Source organism: Oryx dammah, unplaced genomic scaffold (assembly GCF_014754425.2).
Source record: "Oryx dammah isolate SB20612 unplaced genomic scaffold, SCBI_Odam_1.1 HiC_scaffold_16, whole genome shotgun sequence".
NCBI classification, from domain to species: domain Eukaryota; kingdom Metazoa; phylum Chordata; class Mammalia; order Artiodactyla; family Bovidae; genus Oryx; species Oryx dammah.
Genome location: NW_024070200.1, coordinates 22,612,644 through 22,625,091, shown reverse-complemented (window position 1 = coordinate 22,625,091; position 12,448 = coordinate 22,612,644). Strand labels below are relative to the sequence as shown.

Genomic DNA, 12,448 nt, shown 5'->3' with positions numbered 1-12,448 from the left:
AAACAAGTACAACTAACATTACTTTACCAAATCAGGTGACAGCCATATTAGGAATATTTTTATGCTTTATAAAAAGTTCTTCAATACTCTTGTACTAAGCAAAATGAAGAACTGAACTCCTGTGGGAAAATGCCTGCATGTGAAAAATGTTTCCCCAGTTGGCATTTCCAGAATTACACTTTTGATTGCAGGCAAGCAACATGGCGGTGGGAGAAAAGTTTGTGACGCTCCAGTAAAAGCTGCTCGTTTTAAATCACACGGTGTGCTACTTTTATCAAGGTGGAAAGGCTGCTGACATATGTGAGTTACTGTTAAAAATTATTATTGTCATTTCGTGTCAAAAGTGAATGATCCTAGAAGAGTTAATTTATTGCTGCTGCTGCTGCTGCTAAGTTGCTTCAGTCATGTCCGACTCTGTGCGACCCCATAGACGGCAGCCCACCAGGCTTCCCCGTCCCTGGGATTCTCCAGGCCAGAACAGTGGAGTGGGTTGCCATTTCCTTCTCCAATGCATGAAAGTGAAAAGTGAAAGTGAAGTTGCTCAGTCGTGTCCGACTCTTCGAGACCCCATGGACTGCAGCCTACCAGGCTCCTCCGTCCATGGAATTTTCCAGGCAAGAGTACTGGAGTGGGGTGCCATCACCTTCTCTGACCCTAATTAACTTAGGTAAATTTTAAAATTACTATCTATGTAAGATTTAAATTTTAGGCTGATAACTTTCTTTCATAAACTCAAAATGTATTTAGACTATGAAAATTTCAACTTTGAGAAAGTTATACTTCTGAGATAAAAATTAAGTAACAACAGTTTCTAGAAATTCTTATTAGTGATAAATGTGAAACATTCAGGTATAATGGTGTATTCTTTAAGAAGAATAATTTTGGTGTCAGACTTGATTTCAGAGGTCTGCTTTGCTCTTTATTATGTGACTCTGGGCAATTTACTTGATCTTTCTAATTAAGTTTTAGTTTCTGAATTCAAAATAAAGATAACAATACTCAGTGAACAAGGCTGATGTGAGGATCAAACTAGGTAACAGATGTAAGAGTTCAGCACAGTGACTTGGATGGATAAACACTCTACCTATGTAGCTACCATCATTGATAGGATTTTTCCTCCAGGATTTGAACCTATGAAATAGTTACCTTATTGACAGGAATAATGTTTTTGACATTGAAGTAGAAGCCAAAATAAACCATATTGAAAACTCCATGACGTCCCAAAGTTGCTGTAAATCCTTTGTTGAGGCCTCGGAGTCCCAAACCTTCCTTCTTAATGATGTGTCTTGCGTAACTCATGGTGGATGGTTGCTGCAGGAGAGAGGAGCAAAGCCAGAAAGGTCATCTTTGGGACCATGAAACAGAGAAAATTACCATTTCAGCTTTCCTTCAAGCCCAGAATTTTTAGGGCTCTCCTCCTCCAAACATGAATTATCATGCCTAGATTCATGCTTTTTAAAATTAGGAAACCCCAAATGTAAACAAAATTGCATGCATGACAACAGGACTTAAAAGGAAGATTGTTGGCGAAGAAAAAATACCTTTGGTGGAATTAGTGAAACTAATGTCAGATAATGACTAGCATCATTTTCAACATGTCAATAGTTGCATCCAATTCTGGATCATCCACACTAATGGAGGGGATTAACCATGAAGATAAACTAGAAATCCATAACCGTGTACAATCCAAAAGGAATGTATATTTGGCTCCTGAATCCAGTATATTTACCTTCCTAATTATGTTTTTCTAAAGCAAATGTTACAATTAGTCTTGATTCCATTGCCTCAATAGTTTAAACTGGCGTTAGGTTAGAAATCTAACCTAACAGATAAATAGCAGTTGATTGTAGACTTCCTCAAGAAAGTGGGCAATCAGTGTGTGTAACACTTGCTGTGATAAATGATAAATCAGTGGTGTTGAGAGGACTGGGTTACTTTTAATTTACTTCTTTCTAGCCTTTGATTGATTACCCAAGGTTGAAATACCTTGACTGCTAGAATCCAGTCTATGCTCCTTTTGGAAATTGCTAAAGAAATCACTGCAGTTTGCCCTGAGGTTTATAATTCACTACAATACAATTACAACAATTCACATGAGTTTTTAAATAAGGTTGAGTGACTGTTTCCTTTTTTGGAGGTACAGCACAAAGGATATCTCTCCCTCTTAAATTTTGAATACTGAATAGCAAATAAGGGGAAATGTTCAGCGTTTAATTTTCTTTTTTTTTTTTTTTCCTATAAGGCAAGCACTGACACGACATTTGTTTGAAATTTCACTGGAGCAGGTTGCTGGAGTGGTCATGGCAGTCTGATGTACTTACTGACTAAAAGTGGTTTCTTACCATGTGCAATTAAGGCTGTGTCAGCCAAACAGAACAGGACAAATTCAATCAAGGCTTTTCATCCAACTTGTATTTGTAGCTTAGGTAATTAACCTGATATATTTAAATGAGTTTGTTTATAGAGTAAAATCCTATAGCTTTTACTGGTAAATGTTTTAGAAACTCTAGCTACAATTCTACACTCAACTTCTTCTTTTCATTTAAGAGGATTAATGACAATATGCTAATCCGAAGAAAGCCCTTTTTTTTGTGACATGAAGGAAAAAAAAAACATAGGAACACATCTTAAAGCAATAAAAGCATTTCACAGAGGAGGAAAACCAAAAATGTCAGAAGGTTAAAATTCATTCTCTCTGCTACAAAATGAGATTTTGTTGTTGTTGTTGTTTGTGTTCAGGCACACTATCAACTTAAATTATTTATTTTGGTTTTCAAAAGAGACTTGAGGACAAGTTGAGCCACGGTTCGTTTCTGCTGGAAAGACTCTGAAGGTGCTGAGCAGGCTTCTGGGCACTGTGCTTGTGCTCTGAGAAAGGCAGCCTAGAGGGCCAAGGAAAGGAAAGAGGCGGTTCTCCTGGGGATGGGAGAAACAGGGCAGAAGTGAGGCTGCCTGGGTCCAGACTGGCCAACACCAGTTCTTCCTGCTTCTGGCCTAAGCTTTCTCTCCATCCTCACACACTCTCAGCACCTGAGAGCAGGAGAGACGGGGAGCTTAGAGATTGTCTAGATTCTTCAGCAACAGAGGAACCAATGGCTTTAATTGAAAGTACAGATTAACACGTTTTCTAAGATCATGGCGTCCAGTCCCATCACTTCATGGCAAATAGATGGGGAAAAAGTGTAAGCAGTGACAGATTTTATTTTCTTGGGCTCCAGAATCACTGCAGATGGTTACCAAAGCCATGAAATTAAAAGATGCTTGCTTGGAAGGAAAGCTACAACAAACCTAGACAGCATATTAAAAAGCAGAGCCATCACTTTGCCAACAAAAGTCCATATAGTCAAAGCTATGATTTTTCCAGTAGTCATGTATGGATATGAGAATTGGACCATAAAGAAGGCTGAGGGCCTAAGAATTGATGCCTTCAAACTGTGGTGCTGGAGAAAACTCTTGAGAGTCCCTTGGACTGCAAGGAGATCAAACCAGTAAATCCTAAAGGAAATCAACCTTGAATATTCATTGGAAGGACTGATGCAGAAGCTGAAGGTCTAATACTTTGGCTGCTGCTGCTGCTGCTGCTAAGTCGCTTCAGTCGCGTCCGAGTCTGTGTGACCCCATAGACGCCAGCCCACCAGGCTCCCCCGTCCCTGGGACTACCTGATGCAAAGAGCCAACTCATCGGAAAAGACCCTGATGATGGAAAAGATTGAAGGCAAAAGGAGAAGACGGTAGCAGAGGATGAGATGGTTTGATAGCTTTACCACCTCAATGGACACCAATCTGGGCAAACTTCGGGAGACAGTGAAGGAAGGGAAGCCTGGTGTGCTGTAGCCCATGGGGTCAAAAAGAGTCAGACACAAGTTAATGACTGAAAAACAACAAAGATGATTTTAATCATTTTAAACTCTAGTGTGCTAAACCATCAAAATTAAAAGAGAAGACTTCTATTAGGTCTTTTAAAAATGAATTATTGGAGTATAGTTGATTTACAATATTGTGCTAGTTTCTGTTACATAGCAAAGTGAATCAACAATACATATATCCACTCTGTTTTAGGTTCTTTTCCCATATAGGTCATTACAGAGTACTGAATAGAGTTCCCAGTGCTATACAGTAGGTTCTTATTATCCATTTTATAAATAGTAATGTCGATATGTCAATCCAAATAACATTTACTGATGGCTAACTGCCTGATTTCCACGAGTTTGCATGTTAGGTGGACATGGGAAAATGTAACACATGGATTTTGACTCAAGTGCTTTGCTGAATTTGAACTCAGTTGTGAATAATTAAGCAAATCAGAGGGTGGTACTGTAGTTAGAAATCGGGGTCAGGGCCAGACAGTCCCAGCTTTGAGTCCCAGCAATACCATTTGCCAGGTTAAGCAGGTATTTTATTCTCTGGTTTATTCTCACTTTACTCATCTGTAAAATATGGATAACAATAGAATCATCCTCATAAGATTGTTGGGATGATAAATAAGTCAATGAACTTTGCCCTGTGTAAGCATTTACTATACATTAGCTGTTAATAATAATGGCAATTATGATGATAATAATAAAACTAGTTATCATAGTAAAATAACAGGTAATTCCTTTTGGTGGCTGAAGACAGTGACAATCAAAAGGTGGAGGCTGATGTGAGGGAGGGGAAGCTAGCTTCTTCCGGTTCATTCCTTCTGGCTGTTGTTTCCTTTGGCAGAGCCCTGAACCTTTGTGAGACAGTCCTACAGAAATGTATCCAGAGTGCAAGATCATAGGACTGCTTCCTCTGAGACCCAACCATACCTACTCCTGGGGTAGAGATCTCTTTCGAGGGATAGTTCCTCAACCCAGGAAGCGGAAGATCCTGTAAACTGGTCTCTTCCCCAGCACTGGGTAAACATCCTCAGTAAGAACTGTCCACTGGACAGGTCTATGGACAGTAGAAGCAAGGCCATCACACGGGAGCAGACTCTGAGGAGGGAGAAGCGCACTGACTGGTCCCCCACCTCACACCGTGTATTTACACCCTCAAGGACACATACATGCAGGCTACCAGGTACCTGCCCTGCAAGGGTCGCTCATTAGTGTCAGCCATTAGCATAGATGCTTGACGCTTCACGTATATCGTCTTGCTTAATCCTTTCAACAAGTGTATGGGGTGGGTATTATCACTACCTCCACTTAACCGATGAGGAACTTAAGCTACTTGCTCAAGATCACAGAGTAAGTGGAGGTTCCAGAGCTCAAACTGAAGCCCCGCAGACTCCAAGTTCTTGTCTTAATACTCTGCGTGGTTTTGTCTTCTGAACATATCCGGGTGCCCCTCTTAACAACCTGTAAGGTGGGCAGCAGGTATATTCTCTATATTTTACAGGTGAGAAACCAAGGATTGAATAATATTTTAAGGGGAAAGGGCTGAAAAATGGCTTAAGCAGAATTCTACATCTCAACCAATGGTGCTGTCACCCTTGCTGACTCATTCTTGTTACACATATGCTGTAAGATTTTCAGAGTTTGCTAATCCAACTGATGCAGGTAATAGATAAAATACAAATATATATTTCTGGCAACTTGGGACCTTGAGATAAAGAAAAATTTAAACTCTAATTCTCATAAGAATTAGAAGTGCCCTTTTTGCTTCATTCAGAGACATTGTATCACACATGTAAGCAAATATTTAATTAGAAAGGCAAAATCTGACTTCCACTAGGATGCTTAACTAGGAAAATATAGAATCATTTTGACTAGATCTCTGTAAACACAAGGAATTTTACTAAACTTATTTGATTACTGGGCTTCCATTTCAAAACAAAATGGTAACTGATTAGCATCATCAGCCAAATGATTCTAATACTATCCAACCCAGCAGGTCACCCACCAATTCAGTTTCCTCCCAATATTTAGATTCACTACAATTTTCATATTTAGTTACCAGCTGTGGACCAAATTGCATTCTAAGTTTCATAGATATACTTTTCATTGACTGCACGAAAGCTGTAAGTGTGGAAGAATAAGTGAGTCAGAATGTAGCTAATATTACTATATCACACTGCTCTCCACATTGGTTTAGAAAAATCTTCAGTTCCTTGGTACCTGCCAGAAGTATTTCCATTTGAAGGAACTCAGAGACTAACTCTGATGTCAGCTATTGCCAGTTGCTAGTTCGGGGAACTCCCTGTTCTTTCATGCATTCATTTACTCAATAAGTACCTACTGAGCCCTACAAGGTACCATGCACTGTGCTAACTATCTAGGCTGGTACTTTGTTCATATTCTGGAAACAAAAATATTTTTATCTTGCTTTTTATTTGGAGAGATATACTGAAAAATATTATATCTATCCATAAGAATATTCTATAATGATTATGAACTATGAAATAGAATTTCTGTAATTGGTGCAATACTATGGAAAACAGTATGGAGTTTCCTCAAAAAACTAGACATAGAACTACCACATAACCCAGCAATTCTACTCCTGGGAATTTATCTGAAAAAAAATGAAAATAAAAAATTGAAAGATACATGCATGCCAACATTTATAGCACACTGTTTATAACAGTCAAGATATGGAAGCAACCTGTTGCTTGAAGTATCCATCAACAGGCTAATAGTAGATAAACAAGACTTGGTATACACTGAGAAATCGCCTCATACGTGTCAGAATGGCTAACATCAAATAGAACACAAATAGCAAACCCTGGAGTGGATGTGGAGAAAAAGGAACCCTCATAAATTGTTGGTGGGAATGTAGATTGGTGCTGTCAGTATGGAAAACAGTATGGATGTTTCTCACAAAAACTAAAAATTGAACTATCACATGACCCAGAAATTCTACTCCTGGGTATATATCTGAGAAAAACAAAACACTAATTCAAATAGATACATGCACCCCTTGTACATAGCAGCATTACTTACAATAGCTAAGGTATGGAAGCGACCTACGTGTCCATCAACAAATGAATGCGTAAACCAGACATGGCACACATCCACACAAATGCAACGGAATACTACTCAGCCATGAGACAGATTGAAAGTTGCTATCACTTATATATGGAATCTAAAAAATAAAGTAAAAAAGTGAACACAGAAAAAAGAAACAAACTCAGGTACAGAGAACAATCTAGCGGTTACCAGTGGGGGAACGGGAGGGGGGAGGGCAAGATAGAGGAAGGGGATTAAGAGGTATAAACTATTGTGTAAAAGGTAAATAAGTTACAAGGATATATTGTCTAATACAAGGAACACAGTCAATATTTTATAATAACTATAAATGGAGTATAACCTTTAAAAACTGTGAATCACTATGTTGTATACTTGCAATTTATATTGTATATAACTATATCTCAATTAAAAAAAAGATGTGCTATACATACACGATGGAATATCACTCAGCCATAAAGCAGATTGAAATTCTGCCATTTGCAGCATTGTAGATGGAGACAGAAATTATCATGCTTAGTGAAATAAGTCAGACAGAGAAAGACAAATAACGTATGATATTACTTAAATGTAGAATTTAAAAAATAGTACAAATGAATGTATGTAACAAAATAGAAACAGACTCACAGATATAGGAAACAAACCAATGGGAATCTATGGGGAGAAGGAAGGGGAAGGGGTAACATTAGGGGTATGGGATTAAGAGATACAAATTACTATGTATAAAATACATAAGCAAAAAGGATGCATTGTACAGCACAGGGAATTGCAGCCATTATCTTGTAATAACTTTTCATAAAATATAAATTATAAAAATACTAAATCACTATGCTGTCCACCTAAAGCACAAAATAATATTTGAAATCAATATGCTTCAATAAAAAATTCTTTTAAAAATTAAAAGTCCTTGAAAGTATTAGTTGCTCAGTCACATCCAACTCTTTGCAACACCATGGATGGTAACACGGAGTCTGCAACACCAGGCTCCTTTGTCCTTGGGGATTCTCCAGGCAAGAAAAGTATGGAGTGGGTAGCCATTCCCTTCTCCAAGGGATCTTCCCAACCCAGGGATCGAACCTGGGTCTCCTGGATTGCAGGCAGATTCTTTACCATCTGAGCCACAAGGGAAGCCTAAAAGTTCTTAAAAGGCTAAAGTAAGATAGAAGATCTGGTGCTTAAACCATGCTCCCTTGGCACCACTCTAGGGCACTGATTCCTTCCTGAGAGCCCAGAATCACCAACATATCACTGAGATGACTTATGGCAGCCCGAGATATTTTTCCTGGAGTTTTTCCATCAAGGACTGACCATAGTTGGCTCTGATTACCTTGTGAGATCACGGACAGAGGTTTCAGGCATTGTTCCTTTGGTAAATAGTTATCAGAGCATGGCCAGTAGGCACAGGCATGGGGGGTGTGTCAGAGAGAGATTTCCTCTCTCTCTAAAGTGAGAGAAGAGTGCTAGGCACACTGTGTCCAAAGACAGCATGCTCCACATGGATCTCTTTACCTGCTTCCCACGGCAAGGGGAACTCGGGTGCATTTTAGAGCCAATGGGATATGGATGTGGCACTGGACTTCATCACATGACTAGAAAGCAAACCGGATATCTTTATACAAAGAAGTGAGTGTCCATATCTGGCCTTAAGAAAAATATTGCTTTGTTAAAAAGAGGAGATCCAGTTGCTACACTTAGGTAGGAAAAACACCTTCGCTCAATTAGAAGATAGAAGATCACGTAAGCCCTTTGTTCCTCAAAGTCTTGAAGCATTTTCATAAATTAAAGAAAAAAAAAAGCTCCTTCCTTTTATTTGAGAACAAAATGTAAAAGAAGAGGAATTGGGCTCCAAAACCCCACAGTTACACATCCCTTTTTGCTTAGGTATTACACTAATTCGTCACTGCAGTTTATTTTACTAGGGCATGATTATGGACAAAAAGACATCCAAAATATAATTATAGAATTTCTAGAATTTAGATTTGATGAGGAGGCCTATTTTTCAACAATCTGTGAGTGGAAAATAATTTGCTTTAAACAAACTCTTCCAGATGCTGAGCTACGTCAACACCATACTGCTGCCCAATAACTGTCTGGAGGAACACAGGGCCTCCAGGTGATGAGATGTTGACCCTGTGCTTTGCTCCAGCCTCTCTGGGAGAGCAGGACGGAAGGAGACTGGACTGTGGGCGCAGGCGTGACTGGCAGCATGGAAGGACCCGTTTGCTTTATCATGGTTCCCTGAACACTTGTGATTTCCCCTTAAGCGTCTTCATTACCCACATTTCTTTATCCCAAAGAAAACAGTGTTGTTTCTTGAAGGAGACCTCTACGTTAGTGCTCAGTTCATTGGAGCTAATAACTGATTAGGTTTTATTTCCACTCCCTATAGAGATAAGTCACCAACCTTACAGGGTAACAGGAAGATTTGATATCAGGTGTGTATGAGCACTGGAAAAGGTGGAAGGACCCACAGAAGTTACCAGAGTGATTGGGCTGGAGGGTGGTAGTGACAGAAATCATCAATTATTTTTTCTCGATACAGCTCTGTATTATATAATTTGTGAAAAAAGTTACTTTGTTAATTAATAAAAATTGTATAAATTTTAAAACTCAAATAAAGGAAAAAGCATGAGAGGCATCTAGCACAGTGTCTGGCGGCTAATGCAGGCTCTGTAAATGGTAGCTATTATCATTACTTCAAAGTCTCAACTCTGAAAGCAAAAACCTAGGGTTTCTGGCACAGCCAAACCTAAGACCGAGATCTATTTTCTGTAAATGATAATAGAGAGGCAACTTGGCTGCTGCCTTAGGTACTGCTGAAAGATAACTATATGAAAGGATTCATATACATAATTCACTTTTCTGCCCACAAGAATCATAGACTGGAAAGAAATAATTTAGGTACTGAACAGCTTCCAGGCAGGATTTCACAGAGTAATGCAGGAAAAATTTGAACTTAACTCAATACATCATCATGAATGTTGACATGCCCTTGAAGCTGGCTTCTCACACTATCTGAAAACAGAGCCACACGTTCGCTCTCTATATAACTCAACTCCTCTCTTTCTTGAAAGCGAGGATCACAAAGCATCATCCTATTCACTTTGTGTTGTGTCTAAGCTTAAGCATGTGTTCATTGCCTACGAAGAAAATAATCGCTAAGCTTTGTGACACTGTATCTAACCTAGTTGGTCTCTAACAGATAACTAGGCTTCCCCGGTAGCTCAGTGGTAAAGACTCTGCCTGCCAATGCAAGAAACATGGGTTCAATCCCTGGATTGGGAAGACCCTCTGGAGAAGGAAATGGCAGCTCACTCCAGTATTGTTGCCTGGGAAATCCCAAGGACAGAGGAGCCTGGCTGGCTATACAGTCCATGGGGTTTCAACAAGTCAGATATGCTTAGAGACTAAACCACCACAGCAAATTATTAAGTTCCCAGGATACACTGTATAGAGCTATATTTAATGGTGTCATCCCAAACCAGAATCAAAGCCTGAACTAATTAAAAAAAAAAAATCCCTATCTTTAGAGTCTATCATTGATGACACATTTGCTATTAGTTCCTTGATCCTTAACTTTTATCATAGAGCTTAGGTGGAAGACTATTCTCTTCTTGAGCTGAACATCTTCAAAGACTAAATAGAGGTGAAGCAGGCTTTTGCAATTTCCTAAAGGCTGAGTTTCATACTTGGGGTGAGAATGATTATGCTCATATGTAACATAGATAAAAACGACAGAGTAGAAGGAAAACCTGTGCCCCATCCACACATCAGAGGCAAATCCTATAGACCTCAAGGGAAGGAAAACATAACCCGTTAGCCAAATAATAACTTTGAAGTAGATTTCAAAGTGGAGAGAAAAACTGGGAAACAATTCATACAAGATTTTGCTCCTGGGGAGAAATTCACATTTTCCAGGCTAGCAGAGAGCATGCCAGTCAAACACCACTTGGCTTAGCAGAAGTGATAGGGGACTTCTTATATGTGTACAGAAAAGAAAAAATGATATACTAGTTAGGAGGGAGCAGGGTCTTATAAGGACAATAAGCTATAAAGTCACACTTCTGGCAAGACTGGGTATACAAACCCTCTCCAATAGAGAGATCCTCTGGCAAGTATAATCCTCAGCCAAAAAAGACTACAAACCAGAACAACACTTTACTTGGGTTTAGTTTGAAGGACGGGGGGAAATTTGGGTCTATCCCGATTTTATCTGAACATGTTTTTACACCCACTGAACCAAACCAGAGCATGACAAAGCTGTGATTACTTTGCTCCCCACAGAAGGTCAAGCATATTTAAATTAGAGACCGGTTTTCTTTATTCACTGTGAATTTTAAGATGCTGGCCAAGATTCTGGTATTGGAATTGAAAGAAGTGTGGCAGGGATTACAGTCTTTGACTGATATGGTGGTAATTTTAAAAGTGGAGGCAAGACAAGCACACCTATTGAAATACTTTATACAGAAGCTGGAAGGATATGAGGGAAATATCAGGAACCGAATTAACCACAATTTCCTTGAAATTTCTAGAATAGTTTAGGGCTAACCGGGAGGGAAGGCATATTTTATGGATAACATACCTCTGGCTGGCTAGAAAATCAACCCTAGACCACAGAGAGGGGAATACAGGGAGCCGAAGCCAGCAAGGTACCTACAATTGCTCTGAGAACCCAGTGCTGGCAGTCTGCTCTCAGCCGATACTATCCTTGGACCCCAGCGAGAGGGGCCCTTTTCCTGCACCCTATGCTTCAGGGGGCCCATTCTGGCCCTTTGTCAGCCATGTCCTCTCCACAAGGCCAAGTAGACATCTACCCACACCCCACGAGCTCCTTCTAGACCATGCTCTGCACACCTGGGACCATGGCAGTCCTTTTGCTCCATCTTTATCAGTCTACCATTGCCCACAAGACTTGCAGTGTAATATTAAGAGTAATATTGACTATTGTTACCCTGGCTGTCTTCCACTGCAGACAACTTCTGGGAAAATTTTTATGTTTAAAGGACCGTGTGGACTTGCATTTCCTAGGCTGACAAGTTAGGAAAATTTACGATTCCTGTGTCGGAATCCATGGTGGTTAAAACATAAGGCAAGGAGGTAGAAAGGCTGAGCTGCAGAACCGAGGTCTGAGAAACTCACACTATTGGTGGAACAGCAAGAGCTACCTTCCTGTGAAATAAGCCTCCTGGGAAACTGCTCTGCTTTTTGTAACGGTGTTGTCAAGCCCTCTGGCAGTTCCATGAGCAACTCATCCATTTAGTGTTTCCCCACAGCTGGTCGGTCAGTCAGTTCGGTAGCTCAGTCGTGTCCGACTCTTTGCAACCCTATGGACTGCAGCACACCAGGCTTCCCTGTCCATCACCGACTCCTGGAGTTTGCTCAAACTCACATCCATCGAGTTAGCGATACCATCCAACCATCTCATCCTCTGTTGTCCCCTTCTCCTCCTACCTTCAATCTTTCCCAGTGTCAGGGTCTTTCCAATGAGTCAGTTCTTCACAAGAGGTGGCCAAAGTATTGGA

The 12,448-nt window shown here is 40.0% G+C and overlaps 1 protein-coding gene across 1 annotated transcript in view; it reads right to left on the bottom strand.

Annotated features, from left to right (window-relative positions):
- Positions 1-12,448, bottom strand: part of SLC25A21 (solute carrier family 25 member 21) — a 216,826-nt gene that overhangs the window by 28,697 nt on the left and 175,681 nt on the right. Inside the window, exon 8 of the mRNA XM_040257101.1 lies at positions 1,147-1,311. Within this exon, the coding sequence (XP_040113035.1) occupies positions 1,147-1,311 (165 nt within the window). The remainder of the gene's footprint in view (positions 1-1,146; positions 1,312-12,448) is intronic.